General features: G+C 52.7%; 1 protein-coding gene across 1 annotated transcript; it reads right to left on the bottom strand.

Annotated features, from left to right (window-relative positions):
• Window positions 1-734: 734 nt before the first annotated feature.
• On the bottom strand, window positions 735-21421 carry LOC130594977 (cytochrome P450 26B1). Its single transcript, XM_057401285.1, has 6 exons — window positions 20901-21421; window positions 18601-18825; window positions 5301-5576; window positions 4062-4217; window positions 3108-3389; window positions 735-2200 (listed from the first exon to the last, which is right to left on the bottom strand). The coding sequence occupies exons 1-6, from the start codon at window positions 21102-21104 to the stop codon at window positions 1808-1810; spliced, it is 1536 nt and encodes a 511-aa protein (XP_057257268.1). The 5' UTR covers window positions 21105-21421; the 3' UTR covers window positions 735-1807.
• Between the last annotated feature and the right edge of the window lie 6572 nt (window positions 21422-27993).

The following is a 27993-nucleotide window of genomic DNA, read 5'->3' as shown; positions in this document are numbered from 1 at the left end:
TTCCCCTGGCTAAAACACTGCCTCCCTCCTCCTTGCCCCCACCAGACGATGGGCTGGCAAAGGCAGCCATCACCATCACTCGCTTCACACTTCCTTTGACCTTCCAAAGAGGCACCCACTCATCAAAAGCACAACCTGCAAAGCAACCTGGTAAGCCACATCTGCCCCTTCGCCCTTTCTTATTTCAACCCCTTTGACTTATCTGGACACCTTTAAAGCTGTAAGCCAAGCTGCCTACCTGAGCACAAGATCTTTTCCTGTCACAGTTAGGAGAGGTTTCAACCATGCTCCTTGTGTTGGTCTTTCGACCACGGAGGGCAGCAGATGGGAGAGGAGTGGGGCAGGATGGGCAGGGATGCTTCAGGTCATAGAGGATCTCCCAACCTGGTGCTTCGCTCTGGTCTGCACCAAACGCCTGCTGGGGTGCTTAGGGAACTTTTGTTCTGCACCCACCTGCAAGGCCATGTCTGTTTTCAACACAAGCCACCCATCTCACACTCAACCCAGAAGCTTCTTGCATGCATAAAGTAAAGAAAATTAAAGAAACCCACCCAGCAAACCAAATACAAGATACCTTGGTGACCGTTTGCTTGTGCTGGAGAAGCTTTGAGCATGGTCCATCTCCTGGATTAGTGGTGGAATGGGGCCAACAGCTTGCAAGGAGCCCACTGTTGACTCTCCTTCCTGCTGAGCTCTTCCCATCGCCAAATAAAACCCAAACAGAAGACAAACAATGCAGATGTTGGCTTATTTATAGAGATCACCTTTAATGCAAATACCTCCTGTGGAAGAAGACACACTGAAATGAGCAGCTCCGAGTGGGGTGGCTTTGCTCAGTGCCGTGGTGCTTGCAGAGCCACGGTGGGTCGGCAGGGCCATGCAGTTTGGTGCCTGCACCTTGAAAGAGAACAAAGGCACCACAAAATGCCCAAAAATGGATGCCTTTGCATGGGAAAGGGGCTGGTGAGGGGCTGCGGGGAGGGAATGGGTGCACACAGGCCGTGTAGCAGCAGCAGGAAACTCAACGAGAACAAAAAGGACACCCCTTCCCTTACCCAGTGCCCCAAATGCAGATATGCACTTGTCCAAGGCCTCAGGGGGATGGCTCCCCATCCATTCAGGCCCAGACAAGACACCACAGGGTTTTTAGGTCCCATATCAGAGGCAAACGGCAGCTCCACCTTCCCCGCTTGCCCTGGAGACGGGATGGGAATGGGCATCACTTGTCTCCCCCTTGCCAAGAAAAGCCTCCAATGCCCCAAAACAAAAAACACAGCCAAACAAACGGGAAAACCCAACAAAGCCACAAATAAAAAAACCCCAAAAACACTGTTATCACCAGCTAATTTAACACTGTTAAAAGAAAAAGATCAGAGGCCACCCAAGAGCCACCCAGGCACGCCAGACCTCTGATCGTGGGCTGATTCCCAAAGCCTTTCCCGCAGCCGGGCCTTTGCAGCGCTCCTCCTGGCAGCAGAAGTGTTTTATAGATATTTATATATATATATTTATAATATTTAGATACTGTGTATGGTCAGACATCCCAGCTCGCCTTGGGTTTTGCAACTCTTTACTCCTTTCCAACAAAGGAGATGCACGGTGACATCTTCTCTGCTCCACGTGGGAAGAGCAAAACGGTTTTGGCAGCTTCACCGGTGGAGAAAGCAGTCCCGACCTGGAGGCTCTGCGAAGTGAGCATCGTGGAGAAGCTCCTCATCCCTCTCTCCTCCCCTCCTGTTCGTCCCCTTGTCCCCATCCCAACCCTCCATCCCCCGGCTGCCCGTCCCTCGTGCCACCAGCGTGGGCTTTACACAGTTGCCCCCAGCATGGCATCTGTCCCCGTCAGGATCTCATTCTGGTTGGAATCCAGTCCGAAAAACTTGACCTTGAGTCCATCAACAGGGTGGACCACGGGCACCAGGGTGATTTTGGGGAAAGTCCTGGTGGCAAGCTCAAAGCGGCTGGTGCTGGCCAACTCAATGGCCAATGCTTTGAGAAAGAGCTTGGCCAGGTGCTTGCCCAGACAGGTCCGTACGCCTCCTCCGAAGGGGAGGTAGTGGAACCTGCCGTCCTTGTCTTCACTTCGACCCTGACCAAAGCGGTCAGGGTCGAAGACATCCACGTCCTTGAAGACGGGGGCAGTGTCGTGGGTGTCCCGGATGCTGTACATCACGCTCCAGCCTTTGGGGATTTGGAAACCCTGCAGAGAAGAGGGAGGGGGTGAAGAGAAAACCAGAGTCAACTCTACTGTAAAGAGAGAGGGAGCAGGATGACAAGATAAAACCATTTTGCTTTGTCTGCTTTTTCCCTTTTTTCTTTAGGTTTACTACTCAAGCATGATGCAGACTTAAAAGAAAACCAGAAAGCGCAGAGCAAAGACCTGGGAGATGGTAATCCTGAGTTTATTCCCGTCTCTGTCCCAGAGACCCTCCGGATGATCCATTGTTATTTACTTGCTTTGTGGTCACTGGCAGGAGTTGCCTACCAGGAGCCCCCTGGTGCTTGACTGCCGCCGAGCAGAGAGGGAAGCATCTCCCCAGAGCATCCCATGGCTTTGCTCACATCCTGCCTCCTGTCAGCCCAACGCCCAGTGCACATGTCAGGGCCTGGGTGATGAGAAATTGGGTGGATTTAGCATCCCCTGAGCATTTTAAAAGGTTTCCGACTCAAATCATTACATTAATAGGATTTACAGCAACAAGGCAGGTCTCAAGATTTTGTTTTGCTAGTAGGAAATTCCAGCCATCGTGGTGAGTAATCTGCCTGTCAGCCAGCAGCCTGGAGATGCCCTTTGCAGTAAACCTTTCCCTTGCCACACCCCAGCTCAGATTTTGGCGTCAAACCCTGTCACGAGTTGCTCTTTGAAGCATCACGCCTGTCTCCTCTTTGACAGTTCAAGCGCATCCCTTCCCTGCCATGGGCCAGATCCCATCACTCTGCTCTGAATCCACACCAGTTCCACCTCCCATCTCCAGCAGGACCTAATTCATCCTCCCTGAGGTCTCATCTAAGCCACGCTCAAGCAAGATATGCAATAACATGCAACAACAAGGCTGTTTTGGGGAGCTCACGGTGTAGCCACACCTTGGAGACACGGCAATACTCACATCCAGCTCAAAGGTTTGCAGCACTGTCCGGTACCCCCCAGAGATGGGGGTGAAGAGGCGAAGCACCTCTTTGATGACACAGTCCAGGTATTGGAGGCTGCTGATGTTGTCGAGCCGCAGGGAGCCCTCGCAGATGCAGCCGTTGTGGAGGATGCCTTTGCTGCGCAACTCCTCACGCAGCTTCTCCAGGACCCGGGGGTGTTTGAGGAGCTGCATGATCAGAGAGGTGCTGGCGCTGGCAGTGGTGGCATAGGCGGCAAAGATGAGCTCCAGGGTACCATCCTGGAAGATAAGAGCAAAGCCAGGCTAAGACACGGGGGATAGGCAGATAGGCAGAACAGCAGCTATGGCATATCAAGGGGCAGGCGCACGGGGTGCCATGGGGCAGTTCTTTTCCCAACAGCTCTCCAGCCTGGTCAAGTCTAACTGCAAGGTATCTCTATATCCAGGCACAGGTCTTGGATACCCACCATGCACAGCTTTCTGCAGAGTTTTGAAGGATGCTGAGGAGCATACAGGCAGGAGAAAAAGCCCTGGGGTTGGCACATGAAGGACAAGTCATGCCATGACCCTGCTGCAGATTACAGCTTGCCAGGGCTCATATGCCCCGCAAAGAGGACACGGTAAAAGTGGATGGTCAAGGGATGAAGCTGGTAAAGCCTGAAAGCTCCAGAAAACTTGCATGGTCTTTTGGTATTCCCTGGAAATGCTTTTTTGAAAGGACGAAGTGTGATGTGCAAATAAGAATGCCCCATCAACTAGCTTGTTGGCATCACAACCCACCAGACCAGGATCCATCTGCAGCTCCAACAACACATTGTGGTCCCCCAGCTCTTACTGGTCATCTCAAGTTGGCCCCAAAAAGTCCTCCTTACAGAAGCTCATGCTTTGCTCTTCAGGGAGCCCCGGCCCTGAGGACAGCAAGCCAAAGGTGACCATGAGGAAGCTCTTTACCTTCAGCTCCTGCATGGTTAGCTCCTTGCCGTGTTCTTTGCCACTCTCTATCAGGATGTCCAGTGCATCAGCGTAGTCCTTGCCCTGCGTGTTCTGCAGCTTCTCCTGGATGGCTTTCTCCAGCCCTTTCTGAAGTGTCTCACGTGCCCGGATGCCCTGTGGAGCAGGAAGCCATCAGACCACGGGAGACACAATGTAAGCACCACCACCCCCAGCCCAGCATCCCCAGGAGCTTGAGACATGTTCAGGACAACATATCCAAGTAATACAACTGCAATTGCAGATGCTTAAAGAGACGTATAAAGATGCTGAAGTTGTTCCCCTGGGCAGGAGGAGTAAACTCAAAGTAGGCGAAATTACAGGCAGGAGTAATCAGCACCTATGTGCAAATGATAGGTCTGATGTGGGAGCCCCAGTACTGCACCAGTTCACAGGCCTCTGGCTCACCCTGGGATGTGTGGCAGTCCCTGGGAAAATTGTCTCTCAAAGGAAAGCCAATTCATCCAAAAGGATCCTCTTCCCAGGATCGTAATGGGCTTCCCAAGCAATTTTATCACCTGGACTCAGTAAAGCAATTCCTATCTGAGTGCAGCTGCACCGGGTTAACCTGCTGCTGCAGATGCTTCAGGGTGGCAAATGGGCTCATTCCAGTGGTCAAATAACAGGGACAAAATTTGCAGTGATAATCGCAAGAAACAGATTTTAAACCCCAGATTTCTGTTGCCAAAATTCTCCATTAAAAGAATATATTTTCTTTTTGTCAGTGTCTTTTGTTACATTTTCATTTTGCATCGTTCATCAAAAACCTGGAATAGTTCTTGGAATCTAAAGTTCCACTGACCTATTTTGCCCTGGGGACAGGAGGAAAGTAACAGGAGAAAGGTCCCACAAACAAATAAGTGCAGCAAAACTGCCAGCTACAAGTGAGGAGAAATTGCTCATTAAACCTGGGCAAGTCCTGACTGCCTTCTCCCTTGCACTGAACTGCCATCCCTAGCACCCTGAAAGCCTATGAATGGATCTTCCTCTCCACTCCATCCAAATTAAACTTTATAGCCCAAAATGGACTTGCTTCTAGAGGTCAGAGGGTGAGAAGACATCCCACCGGCAGCCTATAGAGTTGGAGATTCTATAGCAACCACTCCATATATAGATGTATAGAGAGATTCTATACCAATCACCCCATTAATCTCAGGTGGGTGCTATCGGCAAGTGGAGGACTTGACCCAAATCTCTTACCCTCCTGTAGCCGCTGAAGGGCAAATCCACAGGCAAGGAGAAGACATTCTCCACGAACTGCTGATAGACCTCGAAGAGGCGGTTGAGCTCCTCATCTGGGATGCGGAATCCCAGCAGGACACGGATGGCCATGCGGAAGGTGAGCTTCTGAGCCTCGTGGTAGACATTGATGGACTCAGGGCTGCTGCTCCAGGCCCGAAGAGTGTCTTTGATCACCAGCTGGATCTTGGGGAGATAGCTCTCCAGTGCCTCATGGCTGAAGATTTTGGAGAAAACCTACAAAAGAGAGCAAGCAGATGTTTCTATGCAGTCCCAACACCCTACTCTTTGCCTTCTGTTGTAACCAGCCTCTGCCCACCAAAACGGATGCCACAGCTCTCCTATGCAGAGCAGATGTCATCATCCAGAATTCATCATCCAGAATCACCAATCCCAAAAATAGCTGCCTAAAAGGTTGATGGAGAAATATCAGCTGATGCCCACTACAACCATCACAAATCATAGAATCGGGTTGCTCAGAACCACATCCACCCTGGCCTTGAATGTCTCCAGGGACAGTGCATCTCAAATGATGGGCAATAACACGGTGCTAAGCCGAGATGGGAGGAAACGCTTCACCCTGCACACAGAGGGACGGATGGAACCTGCTTTCCCACAGCTCCATGTCTCAAGGCTCCCCCAGTCACATTCACCCCATGACTTGGATACTACTAATACATCTTTTCCATGGGGATTCTCTGCTGGCTAACGTGGTTGTGCACTCAGGCAAACACACACAAGCTTTTCTCTCAAAGGGGAGGGTTGGCGGCTTCTTCCACTTATCAACCCCCTTCTGTTAATAAGTGTAAAAATGAAGTAAAGCAAGTATTTTGGGGTCTCTGTGCAATCTAGCTGAGCCCAGACAAGGGTTCAAATGAGGAAGAGAAGCACACACGTACGCAGAGGCTGCACTCACACACGGCTCATTTGCTTGGGAAACCAGGGAAAAAACCCTGATGTCAGCAGATACTATTAATTTAGGCTCTGTGAGTAAACACTGCGCAGGAGTGGACCTCCCCAGGTCCCCGATGCTAACGGCTCCTTACTCCAGTTTTGGGCCAGGGCCCACGTTGCATGAGGAGCTCAGCAATGCCAGGAATGTCCCTTCAGCCCTCCCCGGCGCAGCCCACAGCGCACGCTTTCATTCAGCATCCCCGGCCGCATCCCTCCCAGAGTGCACCGGAGGAAAAAGTGCTGTTTGTTTATATTTTATTAACCTACACACACACATACAGACACACAGACACACGAGGAGCCGCATGCAGCACGCACGCACGCACCGCCGCATGCCAGGCCTCCGGGCAAATCGAACCAAAACAGGCTCCCAAGGAGGGAGCTGCAAGCTGGTGTAGCCTCCACCGGTGGCCAGTTCCCAAAGGGGGCTTAATGCATGGTGGGGGGGCTGCAAAGTTATCAAAAGAGGAGAGAAATCAAAGCCACCCCCTCTTTCCATGAGCGCCGGGCTCGCTGGAGCTGTAAATGTGAGAATTTCCTCCGCAGTCAGCACTCAAAGGGAAAGGTAATATTTTCCTGGCTGCGACCCCTCATTGCTAATGCACATCGTTCACTGGGAGTTTGTTTGGTGAAATAACACCTCTGTCCCCTCGCAGCCCCCAGGCAGGAGGCTCGACAAGAGCCGCTTCATAATACACCGGGCTGAGCCCTGAGTAAAACTCATCACACAACGCACGGTGGGGCCAAGCTCAGAGGCTCCCGATGGAAACGCCAGCATGCAAACGGCATGGGAAAGAAAATGCAGTCCGACCGACAGACAGATCCGCCTGCAGACAGACAGCGGTCCCCGGATGGCAATGCAGAGCGGAGGCATGAATGAAGGGAAGGGAGGAATGAATGAATGAGTGAATGAATGAACAGCGGGGCGGCGAGATCACGGCCAGGGCGCGAGATGGTGCGGCTGCTGCTTCCTGCCGCCTCCCTGCACTTCACAAGCTATTTTTAAGCCTGGAAAGGGCAGCGATGCTCGGGCAGAGCTGCCTGTGTGAGGGGGTGAAAAAGCAGCCGCTTGGCAAAGAGAAGCTGGAGGTGCTAAAGCTGAGTTCCTCAGCTGCCTGGGGAAGGTATGAAGGGAGCTGGGAAAAGGATGGCTCCTGGGGGACACGAGCAGGACATCAGGCGTTGATGCAGTGGTAGCTGGAGGAGGGCTGGAAGACATGAAGCATGGGACAGGATCTCCTGAGTGGGGCTGGTGAAGGGACACAAATGTTTCCCATCCAGTTGAGATAAGTAAAGAAACCCCCAGTGAACCACTTTGCCTCCCACAAACACTTCCCGTGACTCAGTTTCCCAGTCAAAAGCAGAGCCAATGAAGGGACAGCTTCTGCCTAAAGAACACTGGGGCTGCAGCCCTCCTTGGAGACACCGTCCCAATGGAGATGGCCTCTGTCAGAAACCCTGTCCTCCCCAGCTCTGCCCAAGTGTCTCCCACAGGCCAAGTGCTCAGGAATCCCCTGCATCCTGCAGAAACTACAGCAGCCCAAGCAATGCCTCTGGTCTTACTGTGCAAAACTGCAGCAGTGGTGCAGAGAACCAGCCAGGGCCCAGACCTGCACCCTGCAGACCAAGGCAGACTCTGAAGAGAAGAATCCCTGTCCCAAGGAATGATGTGCGCAGGAGAGGACCCTCAGGAAGAGAAGACTGAGGCCCTATGGATGTCAACACAGCACCTGCCCAGCCTGAAAAAGGATGAGCATTTAGCACTGGGGGGGGGGGGGGGGGGGGGGGGGAGGTTTGCTCTTTTTTGAGCTGTCCTTTTTCCTCTCAGGCTCCTCCGGCCCCAGCCAGATGCCCCCCACGTCTGCTGGAGCCTGCAGCTCCTGGCCACGGGGCCATCCAACATCTCCGTATCCCAGCCACACTGCACCGTCCCGTCCGCTCGCCGCCGCTGTGCTCCACGCCGCCTAATCCCAGATGTCAGCAGATCCTTCCCCAGCCAGACACAAGTCTGGATCCCCTTCCAGTCACCTCCAGTTCAACCCTGCATCTTTCCAGTTGATTAAAAAGGAGGAAAAGGCAGCCAACTTTCCCCGACAAACCTCCGCGGCTCTAGCCTAAAATTCCTGCGCCCTCTAGTGAAGCCGAGACGAACGCCTCGGCCACCCGACGGAGCAAGGCAAGGCAAAGCCAAAGAGCATCGGTGCATAAGAAGTTGCTCCAGAGCTCCCGAGGGACAAAATCAACCATGAGAAAATGCTCGGCTTTGCTAACACCGAGCTGCCATAGCCCAGCCGCAGTGGGGGTCCGGCCAGGTGGCCTTGGTGACAGGGCCAGTGCAGTGGCCAGGATTTTGGGGGATGCTGGGAAGAGACCCCATCTTTTTCACATTTTGATATGTCCCATAAGAGCCAAGTCCTGGGGTTTGCTCTGCCTCAGGACATTCATTTACACCCATACACACACACTCACCCCGCACCCAGGGAGACTCCACCACCCAGGGAGCCTGTCTGGAAACCTCCGAGTCCACCGCACAGTGGAAACAGGATATTTAAAGGTTTATGGCTTTCCTAAGGCAGAAAATTCCTTCTCAGTGTCTCAGCTCCAGGATCTCCTGCAGAGATCCAGCTCTATGTGACAGCGAACTGCCACCCCGTACTGGCTGGGGAATATTGCAGCCCAATCCTTAAACTACACCCAAGAGGAGAGGAAATTCAGGTGAATAGTCCTGAGCTTCAATCCAGTGTTTTCATGCATACCAAAGGCTTTAGTTAGTGGCTGGGGTGATGAGAAGCTAGCAGGAACAGTGCTTCTCACTATGTTACCCCTCCTTGGTTCTGGCCAAGCCTCTAAAAGCACCAGCTTCAGCCCCTGCCTTTTGCCATCCATGATCTGCAGTTCTCCTGCTCCCAACCATCACACCAGCATGGCAAAGAAGGAACGGAGCTTTTCCTTCCTCCCTTCCAGAAGGAAAACTTATGCTTTGGGATCAGACACCTGCATCTCATCCAGCCCATGTCAGCCAGAGCTGCTGGCCCAACCAAACGAAGGCACGATGAGTTTGGAGATGTTTTCACCAACCAGTTTGGCACTCACCAGCGGTTTGGCCATCCAAAGCATCATCCAAAGCAGAAATAGTACTTGGAGACGTACTATTTCTTCCTCCATTTCAAAAGACCAAGCAGTGCTTGTCCCAACCCTGTCCTGTCGTCACATTATAATGGATGTCTGCCTCTCTCTGGCATCAGGCACAGGGCTGCCAGACATGGAGCCCACTGCCACGCTCCAGCAGGCTTGTAAACTGTGATGGTTTTGGAATGGGATGAGAAGGCTCATGGGCAAGAGGCTGTCTTAGTACTGGGAGTGTGAGCAAAGGGAAAACACAGCAAAAACAGTTGTGAACATTATGCAAGGCACCACAAAGAGGAGAGGACCTCCACAAAACCCCACTGCTGCCCTGACATCCCACTGTCTGTTTATAAAGGGCTTTGCAGCAAAGAGCTGATGCCTTTTCCCCCCATGCTGTAATCGGAAAATGGAGCACATGGACCACTCCATGGTGTCCTGCCACACTCCATCACAGGAGGAATCCAGGCCCATTGAGAGGGAAAAGAGTTCCAGCTCCCAGCCACACAAAATGAACAACGCTGGGTTTGCCCATCAAAGCATAGCACTGCCTGCAGGTGGGGAGTGTGGAGACAAAGGCAGCAATCTCTCTCAAGGAGAAGTGCAAGACCTCCATGAACACCGCAACCTGTCTCCAAAGGGAATCTGGATCCAGTAGCTGGAGTCTCCAGACTCAGCCCAGCCGAAGAAGAGGAATGGAGTGCCTTTGCAAAAGGCAGTAACACTGAAATGGGAATGATTCGCCAAAAAGTGTGCTGGAAAAAAATGCGAAGATCGTTTCAGCATCCTCAGGCCACGTTATGATGATCAAGCACACTTCAGGGTTGCCCGTATGCCTACGTTTTGGGGTTATTTTACAGCTAGGGTTGTGAGAAACTCCAAAATTTAATATTTCCACTTGTATTCAGAACAAAAACGAGCCCAAGCACACACATTTCCCTACAGCATAAAAATTTCCATATCCAAGCATCTCTCCTATAAACCCTCCACATGGCATGCGAGACCTCACTTTTCGTCTGAAACCCTTTAACAAACAGGCTAAAATAATGATGCACAGGCTGGAGGGCAGAGCAAGGAACAAGGAGAACACCCTATATCTGCCTCAGCACCCCATGTGCAAAAATGCCTTGTGTCTCAAAAGCCAACATCAGCAGCAGCAAAATGCAAGCAGTTCCATTTCAGCAATTTGGGGTTCTTAGCCCATTTTACAGGGATCATAGAATCCCAGACTGGATTGGGTTGGAAGGAACCTTAAAGCTCATCCAGTTCCAACCCTCTGCCAGGGGCAGGGACACCTTCCACTAGAGCAGGTTGCTCCAAGTCTGTCCAAATACCTAAACACAGTTCTTCAGCATCTCTGTGCCTATACCCCCTTTGAAGCACTGCTCCAAGTGCTCTCTTTCCATTTATTCACAAGGAACCAGTACATCTGAGGAGAGTAAAATCGACCTTACATGTTGTCACCACCCTTCAAGGAGGGAATCAAACACAGGGATAAAGAAGGTATCACATCAGTGAATAGGTGTGGCAAAGAAATAGGAGCCGGGTCCAGCCAGAGGGGGTTAGAAAGGTGGGATCAGCTGGCTGAGAAGAGGTTCCACAGGACACAAGCTTGCTGCCTGTGGCTGATGTCTTTGGCCAGAGCCATGGAGAAGGAGCATCCCGCAAACCTACCAGGCACACAGCCACATGGTCAGAGCTGTCGTTCATCAGCATCACAGGGCCAGGTCCAGCTGGGATGGGCTGTCCCGTTTGGTTTGGACAGCATACTAAATCCTTTATGTGTGGTGTGGAGAGAAGAGCTTACACAGAGCTAAAGAGGAGAGAAGCAGCTTGCCCAGGCAGCAGGGACTGTGCCCTGTCCACCACTGTGGAATCAATGGAGGAGAAATATTAGGAGAAAAGCTCCCTTTTTGCTGTGCCCCCCTCATCTTCCTGAAGCACAAAGAGCAGACCAAAAGGAAGGGATCCCATGTGTTTAAGTAACCCAGAGCATGGACACTATTAGAGACAAAGCCAGACATGGCAAAGAAACCAGAAGAGCTCTGCCATGGGAACACTTAGTCCCAGGTTCTGCCGAGTGTTCCACAAGGTGTGAGAGGAGCCCACAAAGGTGGGCATGCACAGAGAGGATGAGAGGGAAACAATCACATCATAGTGCAGCCCACTCGATCCCTAAAGTGAAATAAATACACATAGCTGACCATGTATGGTGTCTTGGAAAGCAATGTGGAAAGATGCTTGAAAAGCATTTGCTCCAGCAGCTCTGCTCCTGAAATCCTGAGTAAGGTGCTGAGAGAGCTCCATGCATCATATGGGGATGAACACACATCTGAGGGTGCAGAGGTGTCCCTGCTTTTCAACACATGAGCTCCTGCAGACTACCAATGAGGCGTCTTCTGAGCTTTAAACTAAGCCCGGGGAGGAGATGACAAGGGCTGAGATGACCCAAGGGCACTCCACAGAATTTAAGGAGGAAGCTGAAGAGCAAGCTGGCTGACAGGGAGATATATTTAGTGGTAGAAGTGCCAGCTGAGAAGGAATGGAGAGCATCGTTAATCCAAAACAAAGCACTCGGTCCCCAGAGGGATGAGAGGGATATTACAAACCACAACTTAGCAGGTTACTTGAGCTGCTTGGAAGGATGGAGTATGATGCAGTGGAAAACCAAAGCTACACAAAGACAGCGTAGGATGGATCCTGAGTCTAAAAGGCTCCTCCACATCTCTGGGATTAGCTCCTGGCTTCCCCCATTCCTACTCAGAAGTGGAGCCTGGACCCATGCAGAGCTGTGGGCTGCAGTCTGGAGTTCTACCCAGTACAGAGCATCGCAGCCCAAGGAAGGGTTTATAGAACCATGGAATGGTTTGGGTTGGAAGGGAGCTTAAATCCCATCCAGTCCCAACCCCTGCCACGGGCAGGGACACCTCCCACTGAAGCAGCTTGCTCCAAGCCCCTGTGTCCAACCTGGCCTTGAGCACTGCCAGGGATGGGGCAGCCACAGCTTCTCTGGGCACCCTGTGCCAGGGCCTCAGCACCCTCACAGTAATGAACTTCTTCCTTATATCTAACCTAAACCTCCCCTGTTTAATCTTGAACCCATCACCCCTTGTCCTATCACTACAGTCCCTGTTGAAGAGTCCCTCTCCAGGAACAGTCCTTTTCATCATCTCTGTGCCTTATGGCACATCCAACAACTTCCATCCCAGATTACATGGGAAGGTAGAAAAGCCTGTGCTACAGAGGTTCAGATCACAGGTTATCCATCGTACAGTTCCTGGGCTGTAACCGTGCTCCCACACAACCCAGCTTCCCAAAGCAGGGTCTGACCTCGCAGGGCATTTTGGGGTGGAAGGTGCTATGAAAAGCACATAAGATTTGTCTCCCAGCCTGCGCTTTGCATGGCTTTTTCTTTTAATCCATTGGAATTACCCTGGATTTACACCACTGTAGATGACAGCGCTCCTTGGTCTAAAGTCAATGAGCCAACCTAGCTGACAAATTCCTCCCCAAGACCGCGAGCAGGAACCCTTCTCCATCAATGAAAGCTTTTTCTCCTGCTCCAGTGGCTTTTGCCCATGGATTAAAGCTCACAGGGGCAGCAGCCTGACACGGACACACTGGGAAGTGCCTGGAGCCAGGCCAGCTCTGATGGCAGCTGGAATCCAGCCCGCTTGAGGCAACTGATATGATTTGGGGAGGTGGATGGAAGGGAATGGTTTCTTTTCCACCATGGGATTTACAAGTCACACAGAGGAGGGTGGTTGGGTTGTGTTTAAATGCAAAAAAAAAAAAAAGCAGAAAGGAAAAGAAAAAGCCACTAAAAACCCTCTTAACAACTTGATTTGGGTTTTTTTTGTAGCGTGAAAGGTACATTCCCGCCTCCTCCCATCCCTCCTTCCTCCTCCCACCCCTCTCCCCCATCCCTGTCCTTCCCTCCCTTCCTCCCCCCCCCCCCCCAGTCCAGCCCACAGCAGCTGGTTTATATTTGGCTGTAAATTTATGGCCCCTTTTGTGTTCTTAATCCTCTTGCAAACTATATTAAAGCCTCAGACCTTTCTACTTGGTGCTAATAAGCTCAACACTTGTATGCCTCCGAGGCAGAACATTAATTGTGGTGTGTTAATGAATGATGTAGTTTTGGACAGTGAGACAAAACAGGCCGTTTCTCTGCACCACTGTCTGCTTCCTCCCCGAGTCTCCGGGTCTAGGATGTCTACCCAGCCCACGGACTGCTTTTATTTTATTCTTTCTTTTCCTTTTTTAAGCCAGCTGTGCCTATTTCGGGATTACTATGCTGGAACAGAGCGCGAGCCCGGCAAGTCCAGCAGTCTCCTGCCAAGGCTGGATGCTTCTGAGGAAAGTCTGAGTCCCACCTTCCCCGTGCACCGTAGCGCGTATCCTGCACAGGGAAACTCCTTCCTGGCCCCGGGCGCTGCTCAGTCTCAACCTAAAACCTAAGGGCTGTGAATCCTGGCCGTTTCCAATTCCCATTTCCTTCTCCACTGAGATGCTGGGGTCCCTCACAGGGCTGCCTCCCTCTCTGCTTGCTATAGTTCAGCTTCCTGCTGGCCTCACATCCCATAAAAGCAGAGCACATGCTATCACCATGCCTAAGAGCAGAATTCCTTCCCCTTCATTACAGGTCATACTGACACTTCCAGAAGACACATGTGGTAAATCTGGAGCAAATGCACTGATTTCACTGGGGTTTCATGGGTAGAAATTGGAGCTCACGGGTAGGAATGGGAACTGAAGTTGTCTATAAGGACAGACCTAAGATGAGGTGTAAAAAGGATTGAGTAAACAGCCAGGCTGGGACAGGGCATGGCAGAGGTGGCACCAAATCCAGAGCAGGATGGGGAAAGCATCAGAGTGTGAAGCAAGAAGCCAGGCACCATCCTCAGTCACCCCTTCCAATGGGATACCAAAGGAGAGCAGGCATTCCCTGAGATATGTCATATCTGACCCCAAGGGAACGATGTGCATCCTACACTTGATGGCAAGAGATAAGAATCTGCCACCAAAAAGAGCAAAGACCTGCCCATGCTCAGCTGGATGTGAGAGCAACGTGCCTGCTCCTGCCAGTAGCCTGCAAGGTGATTCTGAGACCAAAACGCCGCTGTGAGGAGCAAGCTGCAGCACGGGTGGCCCAGATCCTTCCCTGACATCAACATAAACTCCACGACCCAAGAGCCGTAACAGCCTCTCAGGAGATATTTATCTCAGGAGGGCAGTTGAGGAGTTTTGGGTTGCTTTTGTTTACTACTTGTAAATGTTCTTATCGACCAGCTTCATCTCGGGCCAAGGACAGAGCCGACGCTGATGACATCGGCAATAAAGCGATATCCTGACGCAGGCAAGCCCTGCTCTCACCCTCCGTCCTGCCTCACGAGTGGTCACATCCCTGCACAAAATTGACTAATGATTGGAGAGGTCATTTCCCAAAAGGGGAAGTTTTCTCCAATTTATATTGCCTTTGACAGCTTCCTGCAGGGGAGCTTTAATAAATAGGGGATGGGAAAACAGAGAGCTACCACAGCTTGTTAATATGGCTTGGTTCCTCCTGAGCATCCCAGAGTCCTTCAACCTACAAGCTTAAAGCTTCTGGTAGCCCAGGGATGGAGAAGAGGATATTGAATCCATACAAGATCCCAAAGAAAAGCTGAGATAGGGAAACAAGAGATAAACCCAAGCACTCCAGAGACTGAGTTGTCCAACCTGTCTCCGCTCCCATCACTATCATGGTCAGTGCCCTATAGCAGATCCAGTGGTGATAGCTACAATTTGCTGGTCTTGAAGTTACACTGAAGAGCTAAAACTCTTTGGAAAGCTTCACAACACATGGACAGTAAAACAGCTGATTTCAATGGCAAGCTACCAGAAACACTGTGCAAGAACATGTTGGTTATAAAGCTCTTTGACAAAGCTTATCTTCATACCTCAGTGGCAATCTGTTCTATCAAGAGGAGACCATGGCTTCATTGCCTAGGAATCATGTAAAACTATCTGCCTGTGCTGTTGCAAATGCAACTCCACTGGCTTTTGGAAAGATCAGGAGTTGATGACCAAGGACCTGTTGCGGAGTAAGAGCTATAGATGACCCCAATGGTTGGAGTCGCAGCAGAGGGTGAGCCCATGGGGTTTCACACTCCACCTTTCCTTGTGTTGGCTGCCACCCTATGCCACAAGCAGCTTCATGAGACATTATACCTTCTGTACAATTTCTGGCAAGGACAGAGAAGGAGAAACCACGTTCTCAAGCAAGCAAAGGTTTAAGCTCAGAGATGAAGTAGAAAACAGCATTTGAGAGGTGCTCCAGAAAGCCCCACAATGCTTGAAACTGAATTATCAACAACCTAAAAGGTTTCCCAGGAAATACTACTGCTCCTCTACATGGAACTTTCAGCTGCTCCAGTTCTTTTACTATTTCTATTACATCCTCACTACAAAAGTAGGTGAATTCTGTGAAGAATGTTGCCTTCTGCCAACAAGTCCTTTGCTCAGCTCCCCAGCAGGTCAAGAGGAAGTGCAGACCGGGTGTCCAAGAGGAAGAACTGCCTAGAAGGAGCAAGCTTCAATCTTAAACCTTTTGCTTCCCCCTTGGACCTTTCCAGCAGGGTGGAGAGACTTAAAAGTCAACATCATTTAACACAATAAAAGCTAATGAACTCCAAAGACACTGGCTGGTAGAGGGGACCGGGCCTGGAAAAAGCTTTAATCTGGCCACTGTAATCTCAGCAAGAGCAAAATGATCTATTTTCTTCCCATTAGAAGCAGGTTCTCCTTATCTCTGCATGTGCAACTCAGTGCAGGGCAAGGGGTGGTTTGCACAGGCCTAGAAGCATAGAATCATTCAGGTTGGAAAAGATCTTTAAGGTCATCGAGTCCAACTGTAACACTGCCAAGTCCATCACTAAGGCATGTCCCTAAGTGCTACCTTAGTGTACTTCAAAGAGGAAAAGGGTAAGAACAAAATAGACTCAAAAAAATCTGAATATTAAGAAACTTGTGAGTAAAAAGCTATATTTTGACTAAAAAGGTACAAAAAAAAAAAAAGCATTCACAGGAAGATCTTCTTCAAATTCCTTAACTGCTTTTTAAACAAGGGCTCCCAGGCCCAGGGAGCACCCAAGGGTGTGTGATGCACAAGATGCTCAGCTCCATGAAAACAGGAATTAAGAGGAGATCAGGTGAAGGAATTGGATAACCTCCTGCTTTCAAAGGGAAGGGAACCAGCTGCACCCAACCTCACACCAGTGAAAGAGAAAGCTTAAAAGATAAAGAGCTACTTTTGCATCCTGCACAGCTTATCCAGGGAAAGGGCTTGCTCACAGGTAAACTGGCTCAAGGCGGTGGGAAGGTGTGTGAACAGGAGCAAGGCTCATCCTGGCATGGTGTTTTGTCTGAGTACCTGTTCTCAGGAGGCTTTTAGACATCCCTTAGGCAGGAATTAGAATCCTTGCCAGTTTAGGATGATGTATGATGCCAAAAATTGGGAAGGTAAAAAGGTTTTGAGGAGGAGGAGAGTGGAAATCCAGACCAGCCTTTGGAGTTAGAAAAATGCAAAAGCATTGGGATTCACAGGTTAGGGTGGGACGTATATTTCCCACTTGGAAAAAACACTAAACTGAGAACTATAAATATCAAGGAAAAGCAGCGCTTCCTTTTCTACGCTGCTGGTGTTGCTCCTTTGCTAGTGCTGGCACTCCCCATCTGAGCTGTGGTACAAATTACAAGTCCATCAGGATACCACAGAGGTCAGGCCTCCCTTTTCCATGACCCCGTTCCCATCACCCACGCTCTCCTCGCCTCCCCCGGTGCCTGTTCCTGAGGTCGGAATTCCGTGGTTTTATTAAGGAATGGCAACCAAAGGCCTTCAGCTGCCTGCTTTGCAGTAGCAAAATATTTTCTGGCTGTGCAGAAGATAAAAGGAGCAGCAAAGGAGCTTTGAGGCACCTTCAAATCACTGCTTGCTGCTGCTTAACCCTCACTTAATAGGGAGTAAATAGGAGCCAAAGATGCTGCCTTCCTCCCACTGCAAGAAAGCAGAGTGCTCCCCACATCCCTACCCCACTCCTGCCACAGATTATGCTCCATGATGGGGGGAGCCCCATGAACTGCTGGCCTTTCTCTTTGACAACAAAGTTGGGGAAAATATCTCATTTCTTAAGGATAAAACAAGAAGTAGCCCAAGCAAATGGTGATGTAATTGCAAAGACAGAGAACACCTCTTGGTGCTGGGTGCCACTCTCTGTGCCAGCTATGCCATCTCCACCCCACAGCGATGGGGGGAAACATTGCCTTCACCCCAAATCCACTGCCTGACCCCACACAGCTTGAGAAGAGCCTGTCCCATGAAGGATGGGATGCAAAAGCCATTGTCCCTGCTGCCACGCCAGCCTGGTCACCTCTGCCACCACCGTTGCTGACGGGGCCACATGCGGATGGACCCCCACATCTGCTTGGAGTCAACAACCCCCTGGGGGCTTCTCTGGGGGCTGTAAGGAGAGTCTGGCCCCAGGAGCACCGAGTGACAAGGCAAAGGCCCAGGAGGATCTCAGATCCCCACAACCAGCTCAGTCCTGACATCAGCGCCCCAATATCCCTAAAATCCAATACAACGCTCAGCACCATGGGATTACCCCCACAACAAACACGGACCCCGCAGCACCCCCATCAGCGGAGCCTGGAAATGGGGGGGTCGAACTTTGTTACCTCTCCCATCATTCCTATCCCCCCCCCCCCCTTCGCCCCTTCGGTTTCATCGCCCTTTTAAGAGCCTTGTGGGACCTCGCTCACTTCTCAGCCCCCAAAACGCGTGTAACCGGCTGCAGGGGGCATGGTGGAGGGGTTAATGGGGGAGGGAGGGGAGGGCAGCACCTCCATCCTCAGATCCACCCTGCGGTGCACCCCCCCATGTGTGACCCCCCCACCCCCCATTCTATCATCGCCCTTTTAAATTCCTCAAAGGCACCGAGCGCGGACACGGAAGGGGTTGGGGGGGAACGGACCCACGCGGGACCTCTCACGCACGTGGAGGGGGGGTCTGCGGTGGGAAAAGGCGAGGATGGGATGGAGAGGATAAAGGGAAAGGGTTCCCCCCCTCCAGGCGCGACCCCGTGCCCTGCGAGTGTCCCCCATCGCCATCCCTCGTTCGCGGTCACTCGTGGGCGCCCCTCACCTTCCTCTTGTGGCGGTGGATGTCGCCGATGGAGTTGGCCACGGTGTTGGGCCCCAGCAGCATGCGGGTGCTGCGCGGCCACTCGGTGCTCACCAGGTGGTGCTCCCCCATCAAGATCTTCCGCACGTTTTCCGCTCCCGTCACCCGCACCAGCGGCCGCCCCAGCAAGTGCGTCTTGAAAACGTTCCCGTACTTCTCCCGACGGGAAGACTGGAAGCAGGAGCCCTGCGGGGATGCCAGGGGGAAGAAACACGCGTGGACGGGGTGTTACCGCAGGGCAAACGCGCGTGGGGATCCCCACGGGTAGAGCTTGGAGGGGTGATGGGAGGGGGGGATATGGGGATCCCCATAGGGGATAATAGGGGAGTTGCAGGGATCCCCGCGGGTGAAGCTGGGAGAGGTGATGGAGGGGTTACGGGGATCGCTATGGGTGAAGCTTAGGGAGGTAATGGGGGGATCGCAGATGGAGGTTTGGGGGTATCCCTGGCAAGGGAATGGGGGGGGACACGGGATAACCCGGACACCCCACCCGCCGGCCACCCGGCTCCTTCCCTTCCGACGGGGCGCCCGACGCTGCCCGCGCCTCCCGGAGGGGTCGGTGCCCTCCGTCACCTTCCTCCTCCTCCCTTTTACTTCTACCTTTACCTCCCTTGGCACTTTTAAACCTTCCCCCCCCTTTTTCCCCCTCTTTTTAACCTTCTCCTCCCCTTTTTTCCCTTTTATTTTCCCTTAGCCCCCCCCCTTTTCCTTTCCTCCCCCCTTATTCTTCTTTTTTTCTTATTCCAATTCTCCCAGCCCGAATTTACTCGAAAGGCTGCAATTTGCCTAAGTAAATCTCCAGATTTAAAGAGCCTTTAATAACTTTCCCACATGCTCCGGGAGGTTTTTATCGGCGAGGAGGTGGATGGAGCCGCAGGGTTAAGGGGGGGGGGGGGTCCCCCAAATCCCTCCCCCTCTATCCCGAGCTGGGAGAATAGCTGCGAGCGCTGGAGCCCCGGTGCCGGGCGGGGAACGCGTGTGTTTATTTTGAAACAAAAGCGCGGTTGTGAATGTTAGATGTTCAGGTGACCCTGTTTCTTGATCTGCGTAAATATAATTAAAGTCCTTTTTGTGGCATTAATAAAGAGTTATTTGTACACCATTTCCAGGGGCAGCACAAAGAGGACCTTTATGTGGGAGAAGTTTCGAATGGAGTCCAATTTATACAAAAAAAATTTTTGTATTTTTAGCGCTGGATTCTGTTTGGACGGAGCGTGTGGAAAAGCGAGAACCCTTTTCTGGTCCCCCTGTAAAAATCTGATAAATTTCTTTAAAAAATAAAGCCCTATTGAGAGCGGGCTGTTAACCCCTTCAGCGCCACGGGGAGGGAAAGGGGCGGTGGGGAGAGGGGCCGACGCTCCGGGGCATCCCCGTTGACGGGGGACCGGGACACAGGGACACCGGGACACCGCAGCCCTCGCAGCCGGGGCCGAGCTGCCCTTCGCGGCCTCGGGTTCCGCCCGTCCCCTTCGGCGGTGCCGTCAATGAAACGCGACCTTTGCCGGCGGGAGCATCCTCGCCAGGCTCCTGTTTGCTTTACTGGGAGGAGGAGGAGGTGGGAAACCCTCGGGGGTTCCCTCCCGGGATGCTGCGAGCCCCCGGGGTGCCCCCAGCCCGGCCCTCACGCCCTCCCTAACCCGGGGCACCCCTCGCCGCCTCTTTTCTTGTTATTTCTCTCTTTTTTTTTGTTGTTCCTTCGCCATCGCCCTCTCGCCGCGCGGTCCGAGGGGGATCCCGCTCCTCCCGCCGCTGTTCAGCATTTAGCAAGGTTAATCCCGGGTTAATCTACCGATTACCTCCGCGGGCTTCCCCTAGCACCGGACCCGAGCCGGGCGGGTGCGAACCCGAAGGGAGCAGCCCCGGGGATGGGGACGGGACGCGGGGACAGCCGGGGGTCCCTCCTACCCCCGGCGTTATTATAATTCATTACTTTTGGCAAGGATTTAAACTGGGAAGGGAAGGGGAAAGGAGGTTTGGGGCAGCACGGGGGAGACCCCTCGGCTTCCCTCGCTGCTCCCCGGCTTCCCCCGCAGCCCCAGCGGGGAGCGCAGAGCTGCGGCCGCTCCGGGACAGGCTCCTCCGGGGTGTCCCCCCACAATGACCCCCCCAACCCCTGCTACCTCGCCGGCTCGCCGCATGATGCAATCGAGAGGAGAAGAAGGAAAAAAAAAGCCTTATAAAATAAGAACTAAAGCCGGTCCCAGCCCACCTTCCAAGGGGAAAGGGGAGAAAGGGAAGGCAGGGAAGGGAATCCTCCTTACCTGCAGGAGCCAGTGGAAGGTTTCTCCGATTAAAGGGAATCCCATGGAGCCTTTAGGGATTGGTAGCTTGCAGGTTTTGTCGCGGGTGGCAGCCCAGCGGAGCTGCCACAGCTGTTGGGACACGGCCAGCAGCAAAGTCAGCGACACCAGGCACGCCGCGAGGGTAGCCAGTGCCGAGACGAGATCAAAACTTGCAAAAAGCATATTTGGAAGAAGGAGGAGGAGGAGGGTGGGGAGAGAAACAGCCCCTTGACAGGCACCGCACTCGCACCCACACACCCGCACGCACGGGAAGAGGGAGATCGCGGAGCGCACGGTGAGGGCTGCCTGGGGGGTCCCGGCCCGGGGGGGGGGGGGGGGCGCTGCCCCCCTGGCCGCTGGCAGGGCAGGAAACAGCAGGGGAAAGGGGGGAGAAAAAGGGGGGGGGGGGAAATAGAGGGGGTGGTGGCAAAAAGGAGTTTCTCCTCGGTCCCTCTCGAAAAGTTTGCTCTTGGTTGGGATAAACTTGATGGAGTGACACAGGCGCAAAAGCACACCCCGCAATAAGGAACGGGGAGGGGGGAGGGTAAAGGGAAAGGGGTAGCAAAGGGGGGAAGAAAAAGGAAAATAGAGGAAGAAAGGGGGGAAAAAGGAGGGAAAAGGAAAAAGAGAGGGAAAGGAAAAAAGGGAAGAAGAAAAAGGGGAAAGGAAAAAGAAAAGGGGGAAAAGGGAAGGGGGAAGGGAAAAACAAAAAGGAAAAAAGGAGGAAGGAAAAAAGGTAAGAAAAAGGAGGAAATAAAAAGGAAAGAAGAAAAGGGGGAAAAGGGAAAATAAAAAGAAAAAGGGAGAAAAAGAAAGGGAAGGGGGAAGAGATGAGAAAAAGAGACCCCGAATAAGGGGTGAGGGCAGCAAATAAAAAATAAAAACCCTGAAGAAAAAAAGAAAAAGGGGGAAAAAAAGACCCCCAAAAAAGTCCAAGCGCAGATGCTCTGGCTCCTGCTCCCTTCCAAGGCAAAGCCACACACACCAGAAGGGGGGCGGAAAACACGGATTAAAAACAAAAACAAAAATCAAAGAAAATAAGCGAGGTTTGGAAAAATAGCTTAAAAAAAAGAAAAAAAAAATGACAAAATAATTCAGCCACGACCTGGAGAGCTGCGAGAACTAGGTAGCTGTACACATGTATCTACACACAGGGAGCGAGGCAGGCCGGTGGGGGTCCCTGTCTGCACACACGGGAGCGCGGGGCTCCGCACGCCGCGGTGTCAGCCCCAGACTTTCCCCGGCCGTGCGGGAGGCGGGCGGCGGGCATGGCCCCTCGCACTGAGGAGCGGCGGAGAAAGTCCCCGGGTGTTTATATAGAGGCGGGGAAGCCGGGGCTGGGCTGGCCGCCAGCTCGGCTGCTCCCCCCCGCACACCCACCGCACGCCGAGGGCTCCGGGGGGAGGCGGGTCGAGCCGAGCCGAACCGAGCGGAGCAGAGCAGAGCTGAACCGAGCCGAGCCGAGCCGAGGAGAAGCCCTGGCTCGCAGCCCGCAGCCCGGTCACGCCGCGCTCCGCGGCTTCATCCTCCTCCTCCTCCTCCTCTTCCACCGCCGCCGTCCGTACCTTCGGCCTGCGGAGAGACAAGCGCGGCTCAGCGCCGGCGCTCACCCCCCTTTCCCAAATCAACCCCCCTTCTCCAACGTCTCCCCCTTCCCAAACTAACCCACTCGCTCTCCAGATCAACCCCCCCCTTCCCCAAACCAAGTCCTCCCTACCTAAATCAACCCCACTTCTCCAAATCACCCTCCCGTTCCTCAATCAAACCCCTTCCCAAATCAACCTCCCCCTTCCCCAAAGCAATCCCATACCCAAATCACCCTCCCCCCAACCTCCCAATATTTAACCCTTAATGATGAGGGGTGACCCTCCCATCATCCCCCCCCCCCCAATGACTCCCACTCCTCTTTGGTGATCCCCACTCTTGCTATGGACCCCCAATATTTAATCCTTAATAATCATTCCCCCTCCAGCGACGACCCCCCTGTATTTAACTCTTCATATTCCCCCCCTTGTGATGCTCCCTCCAATATTTAACCCTTCATTATTTCCCCCTTGAGACACCCCCCAATATTTAACCCCCAGTGAACCCCCCTTTGCTATGATCCTTACATTATATTTAACCCTTGATGACTCTCCCTTACGATAACCCCCCCCAGTATTTAACCCCAAATGACTTCCTCCCTTGCAATGATTCCCACACCCAAGATCTACCCCAAAATGATTTCCCCCTTACAATGACCCCCTCCAGTATTTAACCCTTAGAGATTCCCCTTTGATTCCCAAGAATGACCCTCAGTGTTCCATCCCCCTTCAATGACCACATTTATCCCCTTTCAGTGATTTATCCCCCACAATAATTCACCCCAGGCAATTATTTACCCTCACACACCCCCCAATTTGCCCCAGACAATGACTCCCCCCCTCCCCAATAATTTACTCTTTCTACTGATCACCCCCCCTTCATTACTTGCTCCTTACAACACTTCACCATCCCAATGACGACTCTGACTCCTTTACCCCATTTCCCTCCTTGCTACCCTCCCATTACTTCCTTCCTTGCAGTGATTTACCCTCCCACAATGATTTGCCCCTTGCAATGAACCCTCCCCAATTATTTGCCTACTTGCATTGATCCCTACCGCAATTATTTGCTCCCGGTGATCACTGACCATTACAGTGATTTACTTTCTGCCCCCACATTATTATAGGGGGTGCTAGATGCCACTCACACCCTATTATTTGGGGGATTGGGGTGATTGGCCTGCCTCCTCTCTCTTTTCCTCACCAGTGCTCTCCAGGACAGGAGAGATCCAGGCTGGGGGACCCCAGGGGTGCATTTCCAGCCTGTCCCGTCCCCCCCCCCCCCGCGATGGAGGCAGAGGCAGGTATCCGGCTGCCTGCTCACAGGCAGTTTTGCAAAGCATTTGCTTCAGATTACAGGGAAAACAAAAGTTCATTGAGTTCCCCCCCTTCTCCTTTGCTTCCCCAACCCCAACCAGCCCCGCGCCCCCCTCCAGCCACCCCAGCTGGCTTGAGTCTGCAGAGCGCTGAGATAGACTGATCCCCCCCCCCCCAAACTGCAGCTCCCGAGGAGCCAAGGGGTTCCCCCTCCTTTCCCTTTACTTCGGGGTGACCCCGGGGGCAGCCGGGCCTGGATCCCTTTTCCCGCATCTCCCGGTGCGGGCTGGACCCAGGGTGCGGGATTCCCCCCGCAGCATCCCCGGGCGGGTGCAGCCATTCCTCCCCAGTCACCTCCTTGGGTGCCCCGGGACGGAACCACCCCCTCCTCTTCCCCACCCATCACCTCTCCCCTGTGCATCCCCGTGGGCGCTGCTCCCAGTCTATCCCAGCGCAGGGACCCCCCCCCCTCCACACACACACTGCATCCCCGCGTATCCCAGTGAGGGGTGCTTCCAACATCATCACCCCACCGGTGCATCCCAGTGGAGGGAACCCCCCCTTACCCTATACCCCCGCTCACTGCCGTGCCTCCCGGGGGACCCCCCCACCATGCCCCCTTATGGTGGGACCCCCCCAGGCTCATGATGCTCCCTCCGGTGCAGGGAGCTCCCCCCCGTTCCCGGTGCATCCCGGTGCAGGAGCCCCCCCCCTGCCCCGCTCCCTGGAGCGCACCGGCAGCGCCCCCCCCTCGCCGCCGCCGCTCACTCTTTGCCCTGGCGCCCCACCCAGTGGCGGCCGGCGGTACTGCAGGCGCCGGAGCGCAGGTGACCGCGGAGCTCCGCGCTACCCCGCACCGATCCGCACCCGCACATTCCTGCAGGATGACCCCCCCCCCACCCCGCCCCGGGCTCGGCCCGAAGCTCATCCCTGAAATATCTACCCAAAACACCTTCCCAAAGCGTCTTCTGCAGGCTCCTCCCCAAAACACCTTCCTGAAGCCCCTTCCCACATCCCCTTCCAAAAGCATTTTGGTAAGACACCTTCCTGATGCTTCCTCCCGAAGCCCCTTCCCAAAACACCTTCCCAAAGCATGTTCCCGAGGGCCCTTCCCACACAACTTTGCAAAGTATCTTCTCGAAGCTCCTTCCTAAAACACTTTCTCAAAACACCTTCCCAAAGCACATTCCCAAAGCACTTGCTCCCAGTGCTTCCCAAAAGCACCTTCCCAAAGAGCCTTACACCATTACTAAGCACCTTCCCAAAGTACCTTTCCAAAACTCCTCCTGCCGCACTCCACGGTGTCCCCAAGCAGCCACCCACCCCTTGTCGCCCTAGATCAGCATAGAGCAGGGAGGACACATAAATTACACATCTTCTGGGACAGTGATAACCAGCACAGTGCTGGGCTCAGCATCACACCTGGCCTGGGGGCTGAGAGCCATGGAAAGACATTCAGGAGAAGCACACAGGGTCATAGGATGGTTTGTGTTGGAAGGGACCTTAAAGCTCCTCCAGCTCCAACCCCTGCCACGGGCAGGGACCCCTTCCACTGGAGCAGCTTGCTCCAAGCCCCTGTGTCCAACCTGCCCTTGAACACTGCCAGGGATGGGGCAGCCACAGCTTCTCTGGGCACCCTGGGCCAGCGCCTCAGCACCCTCCCGGGGAAGAGCTTCTGCCTAAGAGCTCATCTCAGTCTCCCCTCTGGCAGGTTCAAGCCATTCCCCTTGGCCTGGCCCTACATCCCTTGTCCCAAGCCCCTCTCCAGCTTTCCTGCAGCCTCTTCAGGCACTGGAGCTGCTCTAAGGTCTCCCCTTCAGGAGCCTTCTCTTGTCCAGGAAGAACCAGCCCTGCTCTCTTAACATCCACCACCAGCAGCTTCCCACAGCAGTGCCTGCCACCAAAACCACCCTGGGAACCTCCAAACCATGGTGTCAGCCATGGATGGGCCCAGTGGAAAGGGAGGCCTTGTCCACCTCGTTCTCCTCCTCCCTTTCTCTAGGGAAAAATCATCCCTGAGATGCTCTCAGCCCCTCCAAAGCAGTGTCACATGTGAACAGGGCTCACAGCCTGACATGTCTCCTGCTGCTTTCCAAGTGTGTGAGAATGCTCCTTTGAGGGCTGGAGACGGGCAGAAATCAGCCACCAGCACATAATTCCATGAGAATCTGCTCCTTTTGCCGCTGGCAGAAATTCAAGGATAATCTTAAAAAATAAGGAAAAGCCTAAAAAACGCTTGGGCTTTTTTTAAGGGGTTTCTTTCCTTTCAGGCTTTTGCCTGCTGAAGATAAACTCATGAGAATCCAGAAGAAGAACTGCTTTTCCAAGGTCCAGCTACTCCCAACTTTTACCTTAATCTCGGATAATTTCATCAATATCCACAAATAAAGCCAAAAGCCTGTGAAACTGCAAACAGGGTGGAGAAGGCAACAGGGGAGCAATAATTCATGAGGAAGGGAAGGGTGATGGCACCAGCAGGCAACAGGTTTGATACAACAAATCCCAAGGAGCACTCCAGTCATGGATGCTGCTTCCATCAGGAACTCATTGCCCCAGGATGCGGCTGAGCACAAAAGCCGCAGCGGGTTTTGGGGCTCAGTGCTACCGGCTGCCACATCCTGCTTTCCCCATAAGGACCAATTTCCCAGCCCAATCAGGATCAGGAACTTTCCTGCTTCTTCCCATGCCAGGAAAAAGCAGGAAAACTCAGTGCAAAGAGGGAACCTGCTGCAGGAGAAGCTCCCTCCGGCCTCTGCTGCTCACTGATGCTGCTCTATGAGCACCAAACATCCTTCTTTCCTAGATTTAATGGATTTGGCATCCCCAGAGCGGGTGATGCTCTCCCTGCAGCTCCTAGAAAAATGTAGCTTCTGAAATTCCCTTTTCTTTCTCTTCCTGAGAAATGCTTACTCACATCCCATCCCTTTCTTAACTGTCTGTATCACAGTCAAAACCCACCCAGCAGGCAACTGGGAGGAACTGGAAATACCCAAGTGCAATTATCACCATTCACAGACTGGTTTTAGCACTCTGCCCTCACACCATGCACAGTTAGTGACATTATTGCTATTTGAATTTACAAATTTGATTGAAAAATATCAAATCCATTTAAAAAACTTTATTGAGCTGGGATTCCGTGCTAACTCACTGCTCTGAATATCCCTATTGAGCTGGGACTCCCTGATGCAAATATTCCTACTTCTTTTAGGTCAGAAAGTGGGTTTTAGTAGAAAAGTTAGCAGGTTTTAGTAGGAAGTGCTTTATTTCTAGTGGGCATTAATATTCTTTCCCTTCACATTGTTTTTATAGCTGATTTGATGACTTTGCTGTGATGGAGCACAACATCCCATCTAACCACTCAACTACCTGTACAGGAGGGAGGCACAGGGAACGCTGTGCTGCCTCCACAGGCACCCACAACATATGGAAGCTTTACATTTCCAAGAAATCCCATCTCCTGCTCCTTTGTCATTTAACCACAAACCTTTCCAGGCTATTAATGGGAACGGGGGGGTGGGAAAACAACCCACACAAATCTGATATTTAATGTTTCCAACCGAGTTTGCAACGTCATTTTTCCAACCAGATCTGCAAGAGAATTTTTGCAACCAAATTTCCAATTTCAATTTTTTGCTTCTGGATCAGTTTCCCTACTCTCTCCCCTCCCTTTTTAATTTTCCCTCCCCCCCCCCCTTTATTTTTCCCTCCAGGGGCAGCAGCTTGCCCTGCTTGGAGCGGAGTTCCACCACTTCCCCACCTGGGAATTAGGCCCCCTGTTCTGGTTTAAAGCTTTGTTTTGGTTTAAAGCTTTTACATTTATTTTCAAACCCGGCTCCTTTAAAGCCCTGCAATGAAATTCTGGAGTTGTCATCACTGGTTTCTTCACCCCTCAGATGAAAGAAAACAACAACAAACCCCTTGAGCAGAAGCGGTTCCATAAAACCCAAAGGGAGCGAGGGAGGGGGAGCAGATATTCCATGAGCGATTGGGTGCTCCCTGGCACTCGACCCCCAGCTCAGTCACCAGCTCCCACCGAGGGGGGAGGAAATAAGACTTAAATCCGTGTTATTTTGCCACTTACCAAACTTGGAATCCCAGTTGACTTGAGCCACCCCGATGCCGTAGATCCCGGGATGCGGTCCCCACTCCAGGGAAACCCCGAGTGTTTTATA

This window comes from Pezoporus wallicus, unplaced genomic scaffold, assembly GCF_028554395.1.
Source record: "Pezoporus wallicus isolate ANWC-B61680 ecotype Strahan unplaced genomic scaffold, APGP_CSIRO_Pwel_v1 contig_8837, whole genome shotgun sequence".
Classification (NCBI taxonomy): Eukaryota; Metazoa; Chordata; class Aves; order Psittaciformes; family Psittacidae; genus Pezoporus; species Pezoporus wallicus.
This window is presented reverse-complemented; position numbering and strand designations above follow the sequence as displayed.

Coding starts and splice junctions, on each gene's coding strand:
- LOC130594977 (XM_057401285.1), bottom strand. CDS start 21,104: ATGCTTTTTGCAAGTTTTGATCTCGTCTCGGCACTGGCTACCCTCGCG. Junction 18,826..20,900: donor CCTTCCACTGGCTCCTGCAG/GTAAGGAGGATT, acceptor GCATCCCCGCAG/GGCTCCTGCTTCCAGTCTTC. Junction 5,577..18,600: donor TCCACCGCCACAAGAGGAAG/GTGAGGGGCGCC, acceptor TCTCTTTTGTAG/GTTTTCTCCAAAATCTTCAG.